Here is a 24,284-nt window from a genome sequence, read left to right as displayed (position 1 = left end):
ACCGGGATCCTCCCGGCATGCCCACCAGGGGGCGATGCTCTGCCCATCTAGGGTGTTGCTCTGCTGTGACCAGAGCCATTCTAGCGCCTGAGGCAGAGGCCATGAAGCCATCCTCAATGCCCGGGCCAACTTTTCTCCAATGGAGCCTTGGCTGTGGGAGGGGAAGAGAGAGATAGAGAGGAAGGAGAGGGGAAAGGGTGGAGAAGCAGATAGGCGCTTCTCCTGTGTGCCCTGGCCAGAAATTGAACCTGGGACTTCCACATGCCAGGTGGGTGCTCTACCACTGAGCCAACTGGCCAGGGCTTTTTTTTTTATTTAGAGGAGGGGAGGTGGAGAGACAGACTTCTGCATGTGCTCCTACCAGGATCCACCTGGCAAGCCCACTAGGGGGTGATGCTCTGCCCATCTAGGGCCATTGCTCTGTTGCTCATCAACAGAACCATTTTTTTTTTTAGTGCCTGAGGTGGATGCCACAGAGCCATCTTCAGTGCCCAAGGCCAACTCACTGGCCAACTCATCAAGCTATGGCTGTGGGAGGGGGAGGGTGGAGAAGCAGATGATCGCTCCTCCTGTGTGTCCTGATCGGGAATCAAATCCAGGACATCTACATACTGGGCCAATGCTTTACCACTGAGCCAACTGACCATCAGCTTGATTTAATTGATATCTTCAGAGCATTTTACCACCAAAGCAGCAGAATATACATTCTTTTGAAGTGTACATGGAAAATTTTCTAGTATAGAGCACATATTAAGATACAAACCAAGTCTCAATGAATTTAAGAAGGTTGAAATCATATCAAGCATCTTCTCTGACCAAGTGATATAAAACTAGAAAGTAATCACAAGAAAAAAAAAAGCACACAAAGATATGGAGGCTAAACAACATGTTACTTAACAATGAATGAATGAACAATGAGATAACAGAACAAATCAAAACATTCCTTGAAACAAATGAAAATGAAAACACAATAGCCCAAAATCTTTGGGACACAGTGAAAGCAGTCCTAAGAGGGAAATGTATAGCATTATAGGCCTACCTGAAGAAACAAGAAAAATTTCAAATGAACAATCTAACCTTACACTTAAAGGAACTTGAAAAAAGAACAATAAACAAGACCAAAGTGAATAGAAGGAAGAAAATAATAAAGATTAGAGCCCTGGCCATATAGCTCCATTGGTTCGAGCATCGTCCTGAAGGGCAGAGGTTGCCAGTTTGATCCCTGGTCAGGGTACATACAGGAATAGATCAATGTGCCTCTCTCTCTTTCATTCTCTCCCTTCCTGTCACTAAAAAACTAATAAAATAAAAACAGTTAATAAAGATAAGAGCAGAAATAAATGAAATAGAAACAAAAATTCCCCTCAAAGGTCAACGAAACCAAAAGTTCTTTGAAAAGATAAGCAAGATTGATAACCCTTTAACCACACTCATCAAGAAAAAAGGAGCCCATGCCTGACTGGTGGTGGTGCAGTGGATAAAGCCTCGAACTGGAATACTGAGGTTGCAGGTTCGAAACCCTGGGCTTGCCTGGTCAAGGCAGTCGAAGCATATACGGAAGTTTATGCTTCCTGCTCCTCCCACTTTTCTCTATTTCTCTCCCCTCTGTGAACTAAATAAATAAAATCTTAAAATAAAAATAAAATACAGAGGTCCCGGGTTCGATTCCCAGCCAGGGCACACAGGAGAAGAGCCCATCTGCTTCTCCACCCCTCCCCCTCTCCTTCCTCTCTGTCTCTCTCTTCCCCTCCCACAGCCGAGGCTCCATTGGAGCAAAGATGGCCCGGGTGCTGGGGATGGCTCCTTGGCCTCTGCCCCAGGCGCTAGAGTGGCTCTGGTCGCAGCAGAGCGACGCCCCGGAGGGGCAGAGCATCACCCCCTGGTGGGCAGAGCATCGCCCCCTGGTGGGCGTGCCAGGTGGATCCCGGTCGGGCGCATGCGGGAGTCTGTCTGACTGTCTCTCCCCGTTTCCAGCTTCAGAAAAATACAAAATAAATAAATATATATATAAATATATATATATAAAATAAAAAAGAGCCTGGCCTCCCGTGGAGCAGTGGATAGAGTGTCAACCTGGAATCCTGAGGTTGCCAGTTCAAAATCTTGGGTTTGCCCAGTCAAGGCACATACAATAAGTAATCGATGAACAAATAAAGTGAAGCAGCTATGAGTTGGTATTTCTCATTCCCCTTCACCCTTCTTTTTCTGTAAAATCAATAAATAAAATCTTTTTTTAATTAAATAAAATAAAAAAGAGAGGAACCCAAATAAAATCAGAGATGAAAGAGAAGTAACAACAGACACCAAAATAATACAAAGCATTGTAAGAAAATATTGCACACAACTATATGCCACCAAATTGGATAATATGGACAAAAAAGATAAATTTCTAGAAACATACATCCTGCCCTGTGGTGGCTCAGTGGATAAAACATCAACCTCAAACACTGAAGTTGCTGGTTCAAAACCCTGGGCTTGCTTAGTAAAGGCACATATGGGAGTTGATGCTTCCTGCTCCTCCTCACTTTGTCTCCCTCTCTCACTGTCTCTCTCTGTCCCTCCTCTCTAAACTGAATAAATAAAATCTTAGAAACATACAATCTTCCAAAACTGAATCAGGAAAAATCAAAGAATCTGAACAGACAGATTACAGTCAGTGAAGTTGAAGCAGTAATCAAAAATCTCCCAGCAAACATAAGTCCCAGACCTGAGGGCTTCACCATTGAATTTTACCAAACATTCAAAGAAGAATTAACACCTATCCTTCTCAAACTATTCCAAAAATTCAAGAGGAGAGAAGACAATCAAGCTCATTTATGAAGCGAAGCCAGCATTATCCTAATTCCAAAACAAGGGGGAGAGGGTGGGAAGAAGGGAGTAAAGAGGGACAAATATATAGTGACAGAAAATGATTTGACTTTGGGTGATGCATACACAATATAATCAACAGTTCAAAATGCTATAGAAATGTTTACCTGAAACTTGTGTACTCTTACTAATCAGTCACCCTTTTAAATTGTATTTTCTAAATAATTTTTTAATTCTGTAACCAGAGAAAGACACTACAGAGAAAGAAAATTACAGCCCTGATGAATATAGATGCTAAAATACTCAACAAAATATTAGCAAACTAACCCTGGCCAGATAACTCGGTTGGTTAGTGTGTTGTCCTGAAACATTAAGGTTGAGGGTTCAATCCCCAGTTAGGGCAAATACAGAAATAGATCAATGTTTCTCTCTCTCTTTCTCTCTCCTTTCTCTATCTAAAATCAATCAATAAATCTTGGCCCTGGCCAGCTGGCTCAGTGGATAGAGTGTCGGCCCAGTATGCAGATGTCCCAGTTTGATCTCCAGTCAAGGCACATATGAGAAACAACTGTCTGCTTCTCTTTCCTTCCCTCTCCCCTTCTCTCTCTTCCCTTTCGCAGCCAGTGGCTCAATTGATTCGAGCATCAGCCCAGACACTGAGGATAGCTCGGTTGGTCCGTCGGTTGGTCCTAGTGTCAGCCTCAGGAGCTAAGGATAGCTTGGTTGATTGGAGCATTGGCCTTGGACAGAGGTTGCCAGGTGGATCCTGGTTGGGGCGTATCTGGTAGTCCGTCTCTGTACCTCCCCTCCTATCACTTAAAAAATAAATTAAATTAAATAAATAAATAAATTTAAAACTATATTAGCAAACTGAATACAGTAATACAATAAGAGGTCACATACCATGGTCAAGCGGGTTTTATCCCGGGGATGCAAAGTTGCTTTGACATTCTCAAATCAATAAATGTGATAGCCTGACCAGGCAGTGGCGCAGTGAATAGAGCGTCGGACTAGGACGCAGAGGACCCAGGTTCGAAATCCCAAGGTCGCCAGTTTGAGCATGGGCTCATCTGGTTTGAGCAAGGCTCACCAGCTTAAACCCAAGGTCACTGGCTTGAGCAAGGGGTCACTCAGTCTGCTGTAGCCCCCTGGTAAAGGCACACATGAGAAAGCAATCACTGAGAAACTAAGGTGCCACAACAAAGAATTGATGTTTCTCATCTCCCTTCCAGTCTGTCTGTTCCTCTCTCTTTCTCTCTCTGCCTCTGTCACACAAAAAAAATAATAATAAATGTGATAAACCACATAAACAAAATGAAGAATAAAAATCACATAATCACCTGACCAGGCAGTGGCACAGTGGATAGAACATCAGTCTGGGACACAGAGGACCCAGTTTCGAAACCCCAATGTCACTGGCTTGATCGTGTGCTCATCCAGCTTGAGTGCAGGCTCACCAGCTTGAGCACAAGGTTGCTGGCTTGAGTGTGGGATCATAGACATGACCTCATGGTCGCTGGCTTGAGCCAAAAGGTCACTGGCTTGAAGCCCAAGGTCGCTGGCTTGAGCAAGGGGTCACTTGCTCTGCTGTAGCCCCCAGTTCAAGGCACATATGAGAAAGCAATCAATGAACAACTCAGGTGCCTCAATAAAGAATTGATGCTTCTCATCTCTCTCTCTTCCTGTCTGTCTGTCCCTATCTGTCTCTCTGTCTGTCTCTATCTCCCATAATAAAAATCACATAATCATATCAACAGATGCAGAAAAAGCATTTGATAAAACCCAGCACCCATTTATGTTAAAAACTCTCAGCAAAGTGGGAATAGAGGGAACATAACTTATTGTAATAAAGCCATACATGACAAACCCACAGCCAATGTCATACTCAATGGGCGAAAACTAAAAGCATTTCCCTTAAGATCAGGAAAAAGACAAGATGTCTGTTATCACCACTATTATTCAACATAGTACTGGAGGTCCTAGCCACAGCAATCAGACAAGAGAAATAAAAGGCATCCAAATTGGAAAGGAAGAAGTAAAACTCATTTTTTTCAGATGACATGTTACTATATATAGAGAACCCTAAAAATTCCACCAAAAAACTGCTAAAACTGATAAACGAATTCAGTAAAGTAGCAGGATACAAAATAAACATCCAGACAACAGTTGCATTTTTTTTTTTACAGGGACAGAGAGAGAGAGTCAGAGAGAGGGATAGATAGGGACAGACAGGAACAGAGAGAGATGAGAAGCATCAATCATCAGTTTTTCGTTGCAACTCCTTAGTTGTTCATTGATTGCTTTCTCATATGTGCCTTGACCACGGGCCTTCAGCAGACCGAGTTAACCCCTTGCTCGAACCAGCAACCTTGGGTCCAAGCTGGCAAGCTTTTTTTGCTCAAACCAGATGAGCCCGCGTTCAAGCTGGTGACCTCGGGGTCTCAAACCTGGGTCCTCGGCATCCCAGTTCGACACTCTATCCACTGTGCCACCGCCTGGTCAAGCAACAGTTGCATTTTTATACACCAATAATAAACGGAACTAAGAAAACAATCACATTCACAATTGCTTCAAAAAGAATAAAATACCTAGGAATAAATTTAACCACAGATGGCCTGACCAGGCGGTGGCTCAGTGGATAGAGCATCGGACTGGGATGCGGAGGACCCAGGCTCGAGACCCCAAGGTCGCCAGCTTGAGCGCAGGCTCATCTGGTTTGAGCAAAACTCACCAGCTTGGACCCAAGGTCACTGGCTCAAGCAAGGGATTACTCGGTCTGCTGAAGGTCCACGGTCAAGGCACATATGAGAAAGCAATCAATGAAAAACTAAGGTGTTGCAACGGAAAACTGATGATTGATGCTTCTCATCTCTCTTCGTTCCTGTCTGTCCCTATCTATCCCTCTCTCTGACTCTCCCTCTCTCTGTCTCTGTAAAAAATTATAAAAAAATTTAACCACGGATGTAAAACATCTGTTCTCAGGAATTATAAGACACTGAAGAAAGAAATCAAAGAAGATACAATTAAGTGGAAGTATATACATTGTTCACAGATAGGAAGAATTAGCATCATTAAAATGTCCATATTAGGACTGGCCTGTGGTGGCACAGTGGATAAAGTATTAACCTGGAATGCTGAGGTCGCCGGTTCAAAACCCTGGGCGTGCCTGGTCAAGGCGTCCTGCTCCTCCCCACTTCTCTCTCTGTCCCTTCTCTTAAAATGAAGAAATTAAGAAAAGAAACGTCCATATTACCCAAAGCAATCTATGGATTCAATGCAATTCCTATCAAAATACAAAAATTGTATTTCACTGAACCAGAACAAATATTCCAAAAACTTATATGAGACCATAAAAGACCCTGAATAACCACAGCGTCTTGAGAAAGAAGAATAAAGTTGAAAGAATCAAACTATACTACAAGGGCAAAGTAATCAAAATAGCATGCCACTGGCATCAAAACAGACATATATCAATAGATCAATGGAACAGAGCAGAGAATCCAGAAATAAACCAACGCCTACATGGTCAATTAATATTTGGCAAAGGAGGCAAGAACATACAGTGAGGTAATAAATGGTGTTGAGAAAACTGGACAGATATATGTGCTCCTAGGAAGACAGGCTAAGGCGGCTGGACTCTAGGTACCCAAAGCGCGGGGTTTTTGGTGCACACCTCCATGGAATGTGCTTAGGCCTTCTAGTTATGGCTTTAGGCTGAGGTTGGAGCGCCATCTAGGAGGTAGATATTATGAATATTGGCCAAGAGGTGGCGCGGCTCGCAGCTAAAAGTGTAGCCTGAAAATCTGAGCACCACTGGCCATGGGTGCGCAGGCGCAGAGGACCAAAGGAACAGTTTAATTTCTTGCGGAGGAATAATTTCAGAGGAGGAGGCGTGGTTAATTAATTTACCTCTCATTGATTTGCCTATGTCGCTCAGGGCGTGGCCTAGGCTCTGAATGAGGGCTGGCCAATCTATTTTTCCCTACGCGTTGGAGGTGTGGTTTAGGGTGGGCACTTGAGCCACCCCTTGACGATTGGCCGCCTCACTCAGGGGCGGGGCCCTGCGAGCCGTCCATCCTACGTTCAGTCACTTCCTGTGGAGTTTCCCCAGCCCAGGGAGGAGGGAGAAGAAGACGAGGAGGAGGGCGGTCGTCCGGGGTTAGGTTCTGAGGGGAGGGGTAGTGTTGGTCCGTTCTGGGCGGGGGATGACTCACAGCCCATCCCATCTCCCCGAAGCCGCCCGCCCGCGCAGAGCTCACTCCATGGCTTAGCGGAGGAGGCAGTGGCGAGCAGGGGGAAGGGGACTTTTATTTTGTTAGGGGGACCGGGCTGAAGCCCGACCGGCCTGGCAGGGCTCGCCCGGGGCCGGGCGTCATGTCTCATGCAGCCGAGCCAGCTCGGGACGGCGTAGAGACCAGCGCGGAGGGCCCTCGAGCCGTGTTCGTGCTGTTGGAGGAGCTCGAGCCGGCCGACTCAGCCCAGCTGCTCAGGTGCGGGGCCGCTTGGGGCCAAGTAGTGTTGACTGGGGTTCCCGAGAGCCCGATCTGGGTGCAGTGAGGCCCCATACTGGGATTGGAGGGCCTCGGCCTAGGCTTGGAGGACGTTGGGGCGCAATCTGGGGGGCAACTAAGGAATCTGGCGGTGGTCTGCTTTGACTGAGGCTTAAAGGAGTCGTGGAAGTGCATTAAGGGAGGTCTGGTTCAGATTTGGGGGGTGCTTGACTAGGTCTAGAGGTACATATTATGTTGTGTACGGAAACTGGTCTAGGGTTGCTGAACTTGGGGGACTGAGACTGATTAGAGACTGAATTTGGGGTCCTTGAGTCAGATATGAGGGGGATGAAGTTGGGGCACTCTAGGTGAGGCACTGATTTTAATGGATTTTTTCCCCTGCGTATCAGAGAAAGGGTTCTAGGGGACAGAGGTGCTACCTTGGGAGTTGAGTGATTCCCAGCGGCTGGTTGCTGGAGGCTGTGTTTGGGGATAATATGAATCTGGAAAGATTTAGGAGTATCTCAGATATGCTGCGTGGGACCAGCCTTGTGGTGTGTGTGAGCAAAGAGAAGCAACATTCATCAAGACTTGACTGGAATAATCTCTTCACCCCTGCTCATCCACCCATCTGGATCTGATCCCAGGGATAGTGAAAAAGCCCTCCCCGCCATTGTTGGGGCTTGAATGGGAGTTAGGCAGACAGAGGTGATGGAGATGGTGCTACCTCTTAGCTTCAGAGAAGAAGGCCTCAGGCTTCCATTGGGAACCGGGAGGAGGGTCTTGTTCCTGTTGCCACCTGCCCTAATCTCTCAGTAAACCAAGCCTTGATTACCTCCTACACACACACACACACACACACACACACACTCTTTATCACATCTTCCTAGTTTGTCTCTCAGACCCTAGGGATAATCTTGAATTTGTTGCCAGAGCTGGAATGAGCACCAATTGCACCATCTCTTTCTGGGTGGGTCCTATATGATCTCTTAATCCTCACTTCCATCAGTGGCCTTGGAAGCCCCAACCGTCTTCTCTCCCAGATTCTATGCAATGGGTGTGTAAGAATGGGAGGGGGCTTTGCCTACGTTTTGCCTGGCTTTGTGCTGAGTTCAGCTGGTCCTTGAGCTTCCTCTTCCCAACTTCCTGGGTGGTTTTAGGGCCCCATCTGAGGGTGAAGAAAGGAAGGAATACAGATCCTTGGGGAGAGGAGAGAATTCTTGTTAAGTGAAGTCACCCACAATCTCAGAATTCTAAGTCTTTGACCAAATTTAAGGATGCGTATACATCTGCGTGCATGTTAATGGCGCTGCTCACTAGGGTCTTGCATCCAGCATGGAGAGCTGAGTAGAAGCCTTTATGTATCGATTCACCATCTTCTAATGCCTTTTTAGCAACTTAGATCATCACAGTAGTGGGAATAGTTGAAAGGGAGGGGTGTACGTGGCTTTTGTGTATCATTGGGTGTTGGTATTGGAGGTGTGTGTGTTTTGATCTATCCAAAAAAAAAAATACCAAAAAAAAAAAAACAGGAGAGCAGTAGGCAGGCTCATCTGGCCAAGAAAAAAAAAAAGCTGCATAAAGTGGATCTTCCAGCCAAAACCCCCCTCTTGTAAATCCAGATTGTGAGACTTAGTGGGGAGCCTTTGATATTTCCATTTTGTATTTGGGTATGTGTTGGCATCCCATGAACTCTGGCTGGGGCTGGAGAAACTCATTTGCAAAGTGGTCGATCCTTCTATAAAGTGAATCATTGACCCCAGTTCTCTTTGTGCTGCATTCAGTTTGTATTACAATGGGCTGTTATATTGAGGGATGCCCCTACCATGCTGCAAGTGTGTGGACAAACCTGGGCTCACATTCAACTGCCAGGAAAACAGTAGGGGATATGGGGGCTGGGAGAACTCTGAATGCAAAGTCAGGAAGCCTGCAAAGTGAATCTGCCATACCAAAATTCCTCATTTCCATTTTCTTCAAACTCAGGTTATGGTTACACGTGAGTGTTAGAGAAAGGTGTTGGGAACCAGGCACTCTTATTATTTTGAATCTTAAGGGACTATGGGTAACACAGCAAAAGAATGGGAAAGGGAGAGGGGTGTGGGAAGAGGAATTCATAGTGGTGGTTCCCAGCTGAGTGGCTGAATATTAAAGATGCACCGGTGCCCCTCTATACCTCCCCCTCTATCTTTCTCTTTCCCTCTTTTTTGGAGGGGAGTGAGGCCTTCATATAATAACTGACCACTACCCCTACCTCACCCTCACCCTCAGCCTGAACTCTTTGCTTCCGGAATCCGGGATTGTTGCTGACATCGAATTAGAAAACGTCCTTGATCCTGACAGCTTTTACGAGCTCAAAAGCCAGCCCCTACCACTACGCTCAAGGTATGTCTCCTCTGACTGCCTTCCTAATTCCTCAGGCCACTCCATTCCCTCTCGGGAGACAGAGGCCTTCAGTGCCAGCCCAACCCATTCGCTCCACCAGCCTTTATTTTCCAGATAATAAAATGACAAGCCAAGAAAAGCATGTCGCATGAAAGCAGATGTCCAAGCTAGGATTCCTGTATCTCAGACTAGATCTCAGCTGCCTCCCCCAACCCTACCTGCACACCCATTCATTCCTAAATACAGCATGCAGCATCCCTAGAGTGCCCAGAAACAGGGCGTGGCCTGCTCTAGCTCTGTGCTCAGGTGGGGGTGGAGTCATACCCATAATCCCTGCTTAGCCCTCCCTCGCTCAGGGAACTCACCCACCCCCAGTCTTTGAGGAACCCCTGCTGGGCTCTTCTTTCCCCAAGCTGGGGAAGTCTAAATGTGCTGAGTCATGGGCCTGGGCTCTAAGAGAGGGGAGGGGACCTGGAAGAGGGGCAGGAAGAGAGGATTGTGAAATTTCTGAGATTTTTTTTTTTAAGACTGACTAGCTCCTGGGACTAGAGGCCCAGGCAGGGAGGCAGAAGGAACTGCGATTGCCCTGTAGTCTGATGCCCACCTCTAGGAGCTAAGGGAGAATCTCTAGCCCCAAACTGAGCTTAACAGCCCTCTGTGTCCACATCTACTGCCACAGCCTCAATTCTGCTTCCTTCCACTCCCCTTTAAATAGGATAAATCCCCTCTTCCCAGAGCCAAGCAGTGCCATCTCTGCTCAATATATAAACATACTTCAAATCCAGGCTTTACCATAAGGAGTAGAGCTAAAATTCCCCCACCAGACTGAGCCCCTGAAAGCTGCTACCGTGCCTGGTTCTCGTGGTTACTCGATCACACCGTGACTCCTTAGGTTTGGGACCAGACTTTTAGCTTACTTGTGGCCCCATATTTCCCATTCCACAGCCTCCCCAAATCACTGCAGGCCACACCAACCACCCCAGCTACACTGTCTGCATCATCTTCTGCAGGGGGCTCCCGGACCCCTGCCATGTCGTCCTCTTCTTCATCGAGGGTCTTGCTGCGGCAGCAGCTAATGCGGGCCCAGGCGCAGGAACAGGAGAGGCGTGAGCGTCAGGAACAGGCTGCAGCTTCTCCCTTCCCCAGTCCTGCACCTGCCTCTCCTGCCATCTCTGTGGTTGGTGTCTCTGCCGGGGGCCACACATTGAGCCGTCCTCCCCCTGCTCAGGTGCCCAGGGAGGTGCTCAAGGTAAGGTCTAGAGGCCCTGGGAGGGGATCCTGGTGACTGGGGAATGGTCCTGATGGCTTTTAGGTGAAGTCTTGGAGCTCTAAGGAAGGTCTTTAGACACTGTTAAAGTAGGCTGTGGTGGTGGCTCATTGTGTTTAGGGTTTCTGAGATGTTCTTGTGGAATTGTGAGGGGTTCTTGGAGATCATGGGATGTCTTGGTAGACCATGGAGGGTTGTGAGTGCCCCAAGTGGTTCCTAGACTCTGTGGAGTGGCTTTGTAGGAAGAGCTTCATGTGTATGTGGTGCATTAGGAGTTATTGGCCATTGGGATATCTTGGGAAGCGAGGTGTAGTTCTTGAGTCTATTAGGTGGTGTCAGAGACAAGGATGGAGTCATGGGGACTGTGACAGAGGGGGCTCCATAGACTGGAAGATTCTACCATCCATAAGTGGATCCTAGGGGCTGTAAGGGGTTTTCCAAGAAAGGGAATTTGGGTGCTGGGAAAGACATAACAGGGTTTTGGGCGGGGGTTCTCAGATTCTGGGCTCAGCGTGCCCAGAGTAACCCTTCCAAGCCCTGTTCTACCTTGTCCCCTCCTGTCCCTCCTCCCCCTTATCCCACAGGTGCAGACCCATCTGGAGAACCCAACGCGCTACCACCTACAGCAGGCGCGCCGGCAGCAGGTGAAACAGTACCTATCCACCACACTTGGGCCCAAGCTGGCTTCCCAGGCCCTCACCCCGCCACCGGGGGCTGCTAGTGCCCAGCCGCTCCCTGCCCCTGAGGCCGCCCATGCTACTGGCCCCACAGGCAGCGCCCCCAACAGCCCCATGGCACTACTCACCATCGGGTCCAGCTCAGAGAAGGAGGTACGTGGCTGTACACAACCCTCCTATGCTCCACTCTCCAGCTTCTTCTAACCCTCTTTCATATTTACTTCTTCCCCCAGATTGACGATGTCATTGATGAGATCATCAGCCTAGAGTCCAGTTACAACGACGAGATGCTCAACTATCTACCTGGAGGCACTACGGGGCTGCAGCTCCCCAGCACGGTAAGGCCCCAAGAAGGGAAGCTGGTCTGACAGCGCATCCCTTTGTCACTGAGACTACACCGGGACTGGCTGTGTGTATAACAGACCATCATCTTGGATTGTATTAACATAGAGAGGGAGACTGTGTGATGATAATGGGGCATAGTAATGCCCTGGGGCAGGGGTCTCCAAACTTTTTACACAGGGGGCCAGTTCACTGTCCCTCAGACCATTGGAGGACTGCCAAATACAGTGGTCCTGTCACTGACCACCAATGAAAGAGGCGCCCCTTCCAGAAGTGCAGTGGGGGCTGGATAAATGGCCTCGGCCCGGGGGGGGGGGGGGGCGTAGTTTGGGGACGCCTGCCCTGGGGCCTTGTGTTGAATTGTATGCAACGGTAGACCTTACTGATTTTGATACATACAGGATGGGGACTTCAAGGAGATATTAGGGCATAGCAAAGTGCTCAAGTTTCACTGTTTGAGAGACCAAGAGATTGGAACACTCCAAAAGTCTCAAAACTTGGTATGGTTGGACCATGAACTGATGATTCCAGTGTACCATAGCTCTTGTAGTGAACTGTGCCAAGAGGCTGGGGCCTTGTAGAGAGTAGATAAAACTTTCTAGAGCAAGGAATATACAACAAATTGTAACATTCTGGTTCTAGAACATTCCAAGGGTCCCACAGCTTGCTTTGGGGCATACCAAGTGGCTGTAGCCTTGCTTCTTTCAAACTTATCCAGCGGATAGAAGCATATATAAAAATGGTATCAGTGTATCAGAATTTTTTATTGATTTAGAACACAGCTAGAGATTGGAACCTCATATTAGATGGATCCAAAAGTTTGGGGGTTTCAAGAGATGAAGTCTCATCAAGAGGCGGAACTAATTATTTACAGATCAGTATGTTGCCCTGTATCCAGGAGAATGCAAAGGGGAGAAAACCATCTAGGCCAGGGGTCTCAAACTCAACTCAGCATGTGGGCCGCAGAGCAAGATCACAGCCGTTAGGCGGGCCACACTAGGTCTACAAAAGGCAACTGTTACGCAACACTTTTCTCACTGCAGTTGAAAACAAAAAAAAATCAGTACAACAAGCACAATCGTACATGCAGTTTACTCAGTGTCACAAAACGACCAGAAACTGTAGTTCGTATCACAACTGCTGTTAACTAAGCTAATATCTAGCTAGGATGCTAGAGAAATGAAAAATACAAGTAGGCCCCTAGGCTTACTTAATTTTATCCAAAATATTTTGAACTTCGTGGATTAGTCTGCGGGCTGCACAAAATTGTTCGGTGGGCCGTGAGTTTAAGACCCCTGGTCTAGGCAGATATAAAAGCAGTGCTAGTTGTGTAGTTGGGCAAGAAATCCTGGGAGATCAGAATATGCTAGAAGGTATTAGAGTCTGGACCTGGGTGCATGGCAGCTGGAGACCATGTATGTAAGGTGGTGCGTCACAGTCACAGCAAGGACTGGAGATCGGGCTGAGACTCTCCAGAAGGCCAGATTTGGGATGAAACATCGCCATGAGAATTTCTCAAGGTCTGAGAAGAAAATTTTGGAGTGTTCCAAGAGTGCTGAGTTGGAATGCTGTGCTGGGACAGGGAGGGGTGGCTAACGGACTGCAATGTTCCATTGAAGCCCACAGAGGCCTGAAAAGGGCGGTTTTGCAGCATTTCTTCTCAGAGCCGGGTAGGCTCTGGTCCCTGGCAAAGCAGGGTAGATCCACTTGACCCTGTGCTCCGTTTCCTGAGTTGCTGTGTGAAATTCCCTTGAAGGAGAAGGAAGGGTTCCTATACTGAGTCAGCTGATCCTTCCACTAGGGGACCTGTCTTTTGGAATGTGTGAAGGGTCATGAGCCTGGTTTTGAGATGGGCCAAGCCTGGGGTCTATTCCCAACCATCTTTTCTCTGCCGTTCCTGCCCCCAGCTGCCTGTGTCAGGGAATCTGCTTGATGTGTACAGTAGTCAGAGTGTGGTCACACCTGCCATCACTGTCAGCAACTCCTGCCCAGCTGAGCTGCCCAACATCAAGCGGGAGATCTCTGGTAAGCGCCAGGGTTAGCCCCACGGCCTCTCATCTTGAGTTTAACAAATGGCTTGTCTCCATGGCTTTTTGAAAAATAGTAAGAAAAGCGGCATTTTAAAAAAAGTCCTTTCCCCTGTCTGTGCCTACCAAAGCCTACCTCAGCTGCACATGCTACCTGCCGTCTTTCTGTTACTCAGAGGCCCTGACCACCTCCACTCTCTTCCAGATACGGAGGCCAAGGCCCTTTTAAAGGAACGGCAGAAGAAGGACAACCACAACCTAAGTGAGTGGGAGCATGAGCGCCTGCCAGTGTGCTGTGCAGTCCTGACTCGCTCTGTGCCCCAGCCTGCTTGGGGGGTCTCTCCCTGCAACAGTCTCCCAATGCCCCAATTTCTCCTCTTCCCTCCTTGGTCTATTGACAATTCTTTCCCACTCCTCCGAAGTTGAACGTCGCAGGCGATTCAACATTAACGACAGGATCAAGGAGCTGGGCACTCTCATCCCTAAGTCCAGTGACCCGTGAGTCTGAGCTGGGAGCCCCAGGCTGGCACAAGGTGGGGTGGGGATGGTGTGGGTCCCCCGCTCCTAAAGTCTTTCTGGGGGGCCACCCTTGGTGGGAACAACCTCTGGCCCCTTCCCACCCGGCTTTCCTCACCTTGAGCCAGGGTTAAAGCCCCCTCACTATGTCTCCACCCAAAATTTTAGGTGCAGGACATTATGCTTCATGTGCCTCATCAAGTCCCTGTAGGACATAGGCGCTTAGTTTTTTGTTTATTTCATGATTCCTTTATTCATTCAGGAAACACTGAGCTTCTGCTTTGTGCCAGGTACTATGCTAGGTCCTGGGGTGACTAGAGGGAATAAAAACACAAAAATTCCTGACATCATGCGACTTATTATTTAGTGGAGGCAGACAGGCAGCAAACAAGATACATAAGTAAAATTGGTGCAATTGTGATGAATGTTGTGGAGAAGAATAAAGAATGGGAGGCCTTGGCCAGTTAGCTTGCTTCATCAAAGCCAATAAGTGAGAGAGTCAGCAAAACAGAAGTTACAGTCTCTTGTAATCTAATCGTGGAAGTGACATGCCCTCAATGTCCAAGCATTCTGTTGGTTATAATCAAGTTACTCAAAGGGAAGGGATTACAAAAGACTATGAATATTAGGCAGGGGACAGTGAGAGGCCATCTTAGAAGCTCCCTGCCACAGATAACCATGTTGCATTTAGCTGTCATATCTTCTCGGTTTCTTACAGTTTCTCAGTATGTCCACTGAGAAAACCTAGAAGCAATGAGCACCCCTGATACCCAGATCTTGGTTTCTAAATGCTGTTCTCTAATAAATGGAACTAGGACCCTTACACAAGGTTGCTTCTCTCTCTCTCTCTCTCACACAATCAACTTTAAAAGGGGGAGGGGGAAGAATGGGAGAAAGATGAGGAAACATTGGGGAGGATTACAATTGGGAGTAAAGAGGATGGGGACAGAACAGGCCTCAACAAATAAGAAAATAGAAATATTGTTTAAAATTTTACGTTTAGAGAGAGAGAAACATGGGTTTGTTTTCCCACTTACTTATGCATTCATTGGTTGATTCTTGTACATGCCCTGATCAGGGATCGAACCCACAACCTTGGTGTATCTGGATGATGTTCTAACCAACTGAGCTACCCAGCCAGGACCAGGAAACATTTGAATAAACAGCCTAAGGAGGGGTGGCAGGAGCTGTATGGATGGGTGTCTTGGTGAAGAGTGTTCAAGGCGGAAGGTGTAGCTGGACTGTGGGAATGGCTGTCCCTGTCCTGGGAACATTGAGAAGCCAGTGCAGCTGTAATGAGATGAATCAGGGTCAGAGGTGAGAGGAGCAGTAAGGGGTCAGGTCCGAGAAAGCCCTCTGGCTTGGAACATTCCAGGCAGGGGGTGAGTGTTCTATACCCCTTATGTACCACTTCAAGGTCTAGGCATGGGGTGGGGTGCTCCATCTGCCTGGTATAACAGCCCCAGATCCCGAGAAACTCCATATGCAGCACTCCTTTTTCTCCTCCCCCTCGACCACACAGGGAGATGCGCTGGAACAAAGGCACCATCCTCAAAGCCTCTGTGGATTACATCCGCAAGCTGCAGAAGGAGCAGCAGCGCTCCAAAGACCTGGAGAGCCGGCAGCGATCCCTGGAGCAAGCCAACCGCAGCCTGCAGCTCCGAATTCAGGTTTGGAAGGAGGAGATGGGGGTAGGGGTGAAGGGCTTCCTGCAGGCAGAATTAGAGGCAGAGGAACAACAGACCAGAATTTTCCCTCTTGGCATACTTGGGAGGTCCCAGGGATTCCAGACTCCCATCATCGATGATGATGATGATGATGATGATGATGGTGGTGGTGGTGGTGGTGATGGTGGTGATGGTGATTAGTGGTAATTAACGTTAAAAAGAACAACAATGAATATTGGCTAGTGTGCATTGCCTTTATCTTGTGCCGTGCACTGTGACAAGAGCCTTATCTCCATCTATTAAGTTAATCATCACAATAGCCCTATGAGACATGGACCATTATTATATCAATTTTATAGATTGGGACTCTGAAGCTCAGAAACGTTAAGCAACTTGACTCAAGTTACACAACTAGTGATTGGTAGAGGCTGAATGTGAACCCAGACAACCTGCCCTTCTAACGATTACATGCCTCTGAGGAGATCTGTACTCCATCTTATCCCGCATCTACCCCCTACTTTTTTCAGGAGCTTGAACTGCAGGCCCAGATCCATGGTCTGCCCGTTCCTCCGACCCCAGGGCTGGTCTCCCTGGCCACAACTTCGGCCTCTGAGAGCCTCAAGCCAGAGCAGCTGGACATGGAGGAGGAGGGCAGGCCAGGCCTAGCAACGTTCCATGCAGTGGGGGGCCCTGCCCAGGGTGCTCCCCGTCAGCAGCCCCCAGTGCCACCCTCAGACACCCTCTTGGACCTGCACTTTCCCAGCGACCACCTGGGGGATCTTGGGGACCCCTTCCACTTGGGGCTGACGGACATTCTGATGGAGGAGGAGGAGGGGGTGTTGGGGGGACTGTCGGGGGGCGCCTTGTCCCCACTGCGGGCTGCCTCTGACCCCCTGCTCTCTTCCGTGTCCCCCGCTGTCTCCAAGGCCAGCAGCCGCCGCAGCAGCTTCAGCATGGAAGAGGAGTCCTGATCAGGCCTCATCCCTCCTCTGGGATTTCCCCCGCCCAGGGAAGGAGGACAAGTCAAGATGAGGCCCCACCTTTCCCTCACCCTCCCATGAGACTGCTCTGCCAGGTGTTCTGGGGGAAGAGCTGTGGCCCCACCCTAAAACCAGGCAAGGAGGAGCAGTCAGGTGATGCCCTGCCCCCCACAGGCCCAGCAATCATGTTGAGATCAGGGTCTGTTCCCTGGAGATCACAACCTTGCCCCTGCCCCATGGGACCCACCCCTGCCCAGCCGAGGGAAAGAGACAGTGTGAGTTCCATCCCTGTTCCTGGGGACTGTCCTAGTTGGGTCTGTAATAAGGATGTGTCAGGATGCTGTTCCATCCCCTTTCTTAAAATGGCCAGTCTATTATCCTGGCAAGAAAGAGGAGTCAAAATGACGACGTTTCTACCCTGGCGATTTAAGCCCTCTTCCTTCGTCATGGTCCCTTCCCTACCCAGGCCAGGAACAGAAGTGAGGGTGAGAGCCAGACCCTTGACCTGGGAACTTGGGTCAACGCCCCTTCCCTATAGGAACAGCCCAGCACTGGTATTTCAGGCATAGGGGAATCTGTAAGATCAGGCTGCTCTGTGGAGACCACAGTCCTTATTCCTTAGCAACATCCCATGCAAGCATTCCACTGCAGAGAGGAGTGGTACTGAGGCACCCTGCCTTAACCTGAGAGAGAACATGGCGACTTGCCTAGGAAGGCTCGAAGCTGACCTTGCCCTTGGGGAAGGGGGCAAACCTTGGAATCTTGTGGGTTGACATTCCAGACCTAGATCAGGAGTGAGAGACCCCTACCCTTGGGCAGAGTCCTGCTTCCTTCTTTGAAGGGCAGTTAAGGAGGTGATGGGTAGTAAGGGGTACTGAGTCCAGGTTCCCAAACCAGCACCCATTACTTTTTTTCAGTGTGTAGAGGAGCATCATGAAGGAAGGGGCCCTTCTGGGGATTTCCCCAGCCCGGGGAAAAAGTAGAGGCCTGTCCCACCAAGAGAGAGGCTTGGAGAAAGGGTTATAAAAACATGAACTCCTCTTTTGTTTATCTGATTTTTTTACTGAGCCCCCTACTCAGAAGTTGGTCATCTCCAACTTCTGGCCTCCACCCAGCTCTCCATATGGAGGAATCTTCCCTGTTCCAGAACAGACACTTCCCACCCATCCCCACCCCTCCTAACTATGTATACCCAAGGTTGTCAGCTCTGGATTGTTGGGGCCATGCCCCAAGGAAGGGTGTACTGAGGGGTCTGTATGTTTGTGATTAAATAAATGCTAGGCGTGTTTGATGCGCTTTTAACTTTGGGAAAGAGTCTCCTGTCTTTGCTTTTGACTGCAGTGAACAGGGCTCATGCAGGCCAGGAGGGAGGGAGGTTCTTGGAAGAAACAGACTTAAGAGGGATGGATGAGAGATTGTAACTATGGAGAAATACCAGCTGGAGGAAAACCACTTGCAAACAAAAGCAATCAGTCCATAACTACCCAGCAGGCACCCTCCCGTTGTCAAGTGCTTCATCTGGTTTATTCTAAGGAATATTCAAAAAAATGTTGGTTCTTGTTTCCATTCGTGTTTAAAGAAACAAAGGAATAGAATTTAAGTATCTGAAGATAGACCACTGGTAAATGGATGAAGAGCTAAGTGGTAAAATTAGGTGAGTGAGGGCTCTGGTTTGAAAAATGTCACTGAGGGCAGAGGTGGCAAAGATTTTCTTGCAAGTTCACTTTTTTGGGTTTTTTTTTAATTTTTATTTTATTTATTCATTTTAGAGAAGAGAGAGATAGGGAGAGAGGTGGGGGAGGAGCAGGAAGCATCAACTCCCATATGTGCCTTGACCAGGCAAACCCAGGGTTTCAAACCGGCGACCTCAGCATTTCCAGGTTGACAACACTTTACCAACTGTGCCACCACAGGTCAAGGCTGGGTTTTATTTTTTTATTTATTCATTTTAGAGAGGAGAGGGAGAGACAGAGAGAGAGAAGGGAGGAGCTGGAAGCATCAACTCCCATATGTGCCTTGACCAGGCAAGCCCAGGGTTTCGAACAGGCGACCTCAGCGTTTCCACGTTGACGCTTTATCCACTGCGCCACCACGGGTCAGGCGCAAGTTCACTTTTGAAACTGATAAGGAAGTGTGTGAAGATACCTGCTGGTGGGCAGTAGAGGCATTCCAGATGCAGTAAAGGGGAAAGACAACCCATAAAGTTCAGGAAGAGGCCAGCAAATCCATCTTGGAACAGATGTTGACATTTGGGGGGAATTTTATAAATAGGGGTGAACAGGCAGTAACTTGAAGGTTGGGGAAAAGTATTCCTAGAATTTCTCAACCAGACTTTGACTCCCGGGACAGGCATGAGGCTTGGTGTGTCCCCCAGCAGACAAGCCCTAAGTGCTAGCACCCAGTCTGGTCCTGTCTTCCCCAGAAGACAGCATACTGCTTCCTAGCCAGTCATTACACTGTGATCCCTAAGGCCTGCTTGTTGAACCACCACCAGACTGGTGGCTCCCTGATACCTTTTCTTCATTTTTTTTTCTCCTCAAATTTGCTATAGTCTCTCTTTTTAATTTTTTTATTGATTTTTTTGGAGAGAGATTAGAAGCATCAACTCATAGTTGCTTCACTTGAGTTGCTCATTGATTGCATCTCATATGTGCCTTGACTGGGGGGGGGGGGATCAAAGCTGAGCCAGTGACCTTGGATCATGTTGATGATCCTGTGCCCAAGCCAGTGTTCCCACATTTAAGCTGGCAAGCCCATGCTCGAGCCATTGACCCTGCACTTGAGTCCACATTCAAGTCAGGGACCTCAGAGTTTCTAATTGGGGACCTCAGCATTCCAGGTTGACGTTCTATCCACTGTACCACCATTCGTCAGGCTCTTTATAAAAAAATATAACAAATACCCAGAAGTTATTTTTAAAGTTTATATTCTGAAATAATTTTAAATTTATAGCAGAGTTCCAGAGACATTAGAGCAGGGGTCTCAAACTCAACTCAGCATGTGGGCCGCAGAGCAAGATCACAGCCGTTCGGCGGGCCACACTAGGTCTACAAAAGGCAACTGTTACGCAACACTTTTCTCACTGCAGTTGAAAACAAAAAAAATCAGTACAACAAGCACAATCGTACATGCAGTTTACTCAGTGTCACAAAACGACCAGAAACTGTAGTTCACATCACAACTGCTGTTAACTAAGCTAATATCTAGCTAGGATGCTAGAGAAATGAAAAATACAAGTAGGCCCCTAGGCTTACTTAATTTTATCCAAAATATTTTGAACTTCGTGGATTAGTCTGCGGGCCGCACAAAATTGTTCGGCGGGCCGCGAGTTTGAGACCCCTGCATTAGAGGGAGTTAACATACCCCTCACTGAATTCCCCCTAACGTTAACATCTAGCACAATACTAGAAACTCAATTTAAGACTTTATTTGAATTTTACTGGTTTTTGCATGAATGCCTTTTTTTCTGTTCTAGGATCCAAGTAAGGCTACTTACTCTATTTGTGATTACTTTCTGTGTAACAAATTACCACAATCTTAGTGGCTTAAAAAACATGCTTTCATTATCTCCCAGGTTATTTTTATGTTCTTTTGTTTTGTTTTGTTTTTTTACAGAGACAGAGAGAGGGATAGATAGGGACAGACAGACAGGAACGGAGAGATGAGAAGCATCAATCATTAGTTTTTCGTTGCACATTGCGACACCTTAGTTGTTCATTGATTGCTTTCTCATATGTGCCTTGACCGCGGGCCTTCAGTAGACCGAGTAACCCCTTGCTGGAGCCAGCGACCTTGGGTCCAAGCTGGTGAGCTTTTGCTCAAACCAGAAGAGCCCACGCTCAAGCTGGCGACCTCGAGGTCTCAAACCTGGGTCCTCGGCATCCCAGTCCGACGCTCTATCCACTGCGCCACCACCTGGTCAGGCATCTCCCAGTTTTTGTGGGTCAGGAATCCAGGCTGGCTTAGCTGGGTCCTCTACTCCAGTGGCTCTGACTAGGGTGCAATAGAGGGAGATGTTGGGCAGGATTAAGGGCTCATCTGAAAGTGGAACTGGGTAAGAATCCACACTGAGCTCCTGTGTTTTTTGACAGGATTCAATTATCTGCAACCTGTTGAACTGTGGGCCTCAGTTCCTTGCTGTCAGCCTGAGATGTCTTCAGCCCCTGCCACGGGTGCCCTTCCTTCCATGAGGCAGCTTACAGCATGGTAGCTTGCTTCATCAAAGCCCATAAGTGAGAGAGTCAGCAAAACAGAAGTTACAGTCTCTTGTAATCTAATCGTGGAAGTGACATCCCCTCGATGTCCAAGCATTCTGTTGGTTACAATTGAGTTACTCAAAGGGAGGGGATTACAAAAGACCATGAATGTTAGGCCGGGGACAGTGAGAGGCCATCTTAGAAGCTCCCTGCCACAGATACCATGTTGCATTTAGCTGTCATATCTTCTCAGTTTCTTAGTTTCTCAGTATGTCCACTGAGAAAACCTAGAGGCAATGAGCACCCCTGGTACCCAGATCTTGGTTTCTAAATGCTGTTCTCTAATAAATGGAACCAGGGCTCCTTTAAGACATGGCTGATTTTAAGGCCAAGGTAGAGAAATACAAGATGACCTGGAGGATAATGTAGTGCCAGAAAGTAAGAAAGTACAAAAAAAAAAAAAAAAAAAGCTTGATCTGTAGCGGTGCAGTGGATAAAGTGTCACATTGACCTGGAACACTGAGGTAGCCAGTTCGAAACCCTGGGCTTGCCCGGTCAAGGCATGTATGAGAAGCAATTACTATAAATTGATGCTTTCCGCTCCTCCCTGCCTTTCTCGCTCTAAAATCAATAAATAATTTTTTTAAAGGGACCTGGTTGGATAGCTTGGTTAGTTAGAACATTATCCCAAAGCCTAGGTTGTTGATTTTGATCCCTGGTCAGGGCACATGCAGGAACAGAATGATATTCCTCTCTCTCTCAAATCAATAAATAAAATTTTAAAAAGATGAGAGCATGTCATAAGGACACAGCCAACCTGAAAGAACTCCCAGTGACCAAAGCTGGCACAATTTGAGCAATAAAAAATAATGATAGTATTGAATTATAGTCCAAAGAAATAAAATATATATCCATGATTCCATGATGTATAAATAAGTGGTTTGATTGAATAAATAAATTCTGGAAATGGGACTTATACTTATGTAAGAATTTCAAATAATAAATATAGCAGAAATGAGGGAAATAGAAAATTATCATTAGAATGCCACAGTAGTAATTGCTACAGAACTGGTCCACTAAATGCTAAAATTAGCAGGCAGAACTTTAAGGTGAACACAGTAGTTACACAGCCTTAAAGTAGTGCCTGCAAAAATATTAAGTACAGGCATAGCTCAGATATTACAGTGTTGGTTCTAGACCATTGCAATGAAGTGAGTCCTAATCTTTTTGCTGGGGAAGTTTCTTGCCTTTGCAAAAGAAATGCAAGGAAATTTCAGTGCAATAAAAGAAGGTATGCCTGTATTTGATTCTCTTCTAAGAGTTGAGTTTAATTCTCCTCTTGAATATGAGCTAGATTCAGTGACTTGCTTCGAATGACAAGAGTATGGAAAATGCAATAGTAACTTCACGGTAGAGAAATCTGGCAGACAATCTTAAACAACACATGAATATTAACATCACCAGTAATAAGACCTGACTGTCATGTACCCATGGTGTATGATGTAATACAATGAGAACATTTCACTTTCGTAGTATTCTTCCTGCAAACTCCATACCCCAATGCAATCATGAGAAAATAACAGAGACACTCAAATTGAGAGACAACCAATATCCTTCAAAAGTGTCAAGATGCCCTGATAGGATAGCTCGGTTGGTTAGAGCATCATTTGGAAACTCAGAGGTTGCTAGTTCAATCCCTAGTCAGGGTACATACAGGAACAGATCAATGTTCCTATGTCTCTCCCTTTCTTGCTAAAATCAATTAAAAAAAGAAAAGTGTCAAGATCACAAAAGACAAGGAAAGATGGGTTGTATATTTAAACTAACAATGTTGTTTCTATCAATTCCAGCTCTTTTTTTTTTTTAACCCATGAGACCAAAACTAGTATTCTACCGATAGGTTTGTCAAGGCTTCCAGATGTCCTATGCTCCACTGGATGTGTGTTGGATGAGAGAAGGGAAGAATATAGTGAGCCCTGCTGGTACCTTTTTCTGCCTGGGTCAGTTTCAGGATCCCGTCTTAGGGTCCTAGGGAATTGGAGCCTAGGCAGAGAATAGATACAGCTAAGTGGAGGTGAGAGAGTGACGGGGGTGGGGTGGATCAGATTTCAGGATTGAGCACAGCAATCATGAGAGCTTTGTGGAAATGGGCTTCTAGAAATCACCATAGTTGCCTGACCAGGCAGTGGCGCAGTGGATAGAGTGTTGGACTGGGATGCGGAAGACCCAGGTTCGAGACCCGGAGCTCGCCAGCTTGAGCGTGAGCTCATCTGGTTTGAGCAAAGCGCACCAGCTTGGACCCAAGGTCCCTGGCTCAAGCAAGGGGTTACTCAGTCTGCTGAAGGCCTGCGCTCAAGGCACATATGAGAAAGCAATCAATGAACAACTAAGGTGTTGCAATCGCAATGAAAAACTAATGATTGATGCTTCTCATCTCTCCGTTCCTGTCTGTCTCTGTCTATCCCTCACTCTGACTCCCTCTCTGTCTCTGTAAAAAAATAATAATAAAAAAAATAAAAATAAAAAAATAAATCACCATAGTTGTTGTTTTAGGTCTTTGGCTAAATACTAGCCTGTGCAGGTTTTAGAGTGAGACACTGTGAGGCCAAGCAGAGATCAGTCTTGGGCTTCAGTCAATGAAATGGATGCTTGCACAATTCTGAGAAACAAGGGCATTTTGATTAGTTCGAGGGGAGAGCCCTCACCCAGTAGCCTATGAGAAATAGACACACCAGAAAAGCCTGAGTGCAGCCACCTCAGGCCTAGAGTGGCAAGAGATCCTCTCTTTTTTAACTATAATTTTTTAAAAATTTATTGTTTTGAGAGAGAGAGAAAGGGGGAGGAAGAGCAGGAAGCATCAACTGATTAATAGTTGCTTCTCGAATGTGCCTTGATGGGGCAAGCCTGGGTTTTTTTGTTTGTTTGTTTGTTT

The 24,284-nt window shown here is 47.2% G+C and overlaps 1 protein-coding gene across 3 annotated transcripts; it reads left to right on the top strand.

Annotated features, from left to right (window-relative positions):
- The first annotated feature begins 6,915 nt into the window (after positions 1-6,915).
- TFE3 (transcription factor binding to IGHM enhancer 3) lies at positions 6,916-18,468 on the top strand. Of its 3 annotated transcripts, none has more exons than XM_066249277.1 (10): positions 6,916-7,298; positions 9,567-9,680; positions 10,626-10,929; positions 11,532-11,591; positions 11,858-11,962; positions 13,874-13,991; positions 14,199-14,255; positions 14,416-14,491; positions 16,032-16,179; positions 16,704-18,468. In XM_066249277.1, exons 1-10 carry the CDS (start codon positions 7,183-7,185, stop codon positions 17,145-17,147), a joined length of 1,542 nt encoding a protein of 513 aa, XP_066105374.1. In that variant the 5' UTR covers positions 6,916-7,182; the 3' UTR covers positions 17,148-18,468. The 3 variants fall into 3 exon arrangements, with proteins under 3 accessions (XP_066105374.1, XP_066105373.1, XP_066105375.1); XM_066249276.1 differs by having other exon boundaries at positions 11,532-11,777; XM_066249278.1 differs by having other exon boundaries at positions 7,274-7,298; positions 10,691-10,929; positions 11,532-11,777.
- Positions 18,469-24,284: the final 5,816 nt, after the last annotated feature.

Source organism: Saccopteryx bilineata, chromosome X (assembly GCF_036850765.1).
Source record: "Saccopteryx bilineata isolate mSacBil1 chromosome X, mSacBil1_pri_phased_curated, whole genome shotgun sequence".
In the NCBI taxonomy this organism is placed as follows: domain Eukaryota; kingdom Metazoa; phylum Chordata; class Mammalia; order Chiroptera; family Emballonuridae; genus Saccopteryx; species Saccopteryx bilineata.
This window is presented reverse-complemented; position numbering and strand designations above follow the sequence as displayed.

Excerpts from the sequence above, each read along its gene's own strand:
- TFE3 (XM_066249276.1), top strand. The coding sequence starts at position 7,183 with ATGTCTCATGCAGCCGAGCCAGCTCGGGACGGCGTAGAGACCAGCGCG. Across the intron at positions 9,681-10,625 it reads CCCCTACCACTACGCTCAAG|CCTCCCCAAATCACTGCAGG; the intron begins GTATGTCTCCTC and ends CCCATTCCACAG. Across the intron at positions 10,930-11,531 it reads TGCCCAGGGAGGTGCTCAAG|GTGCAGACCCATCTGGAGAA; the intron begins GTAAGGTCTAGA and ends CTTATCCCACAG.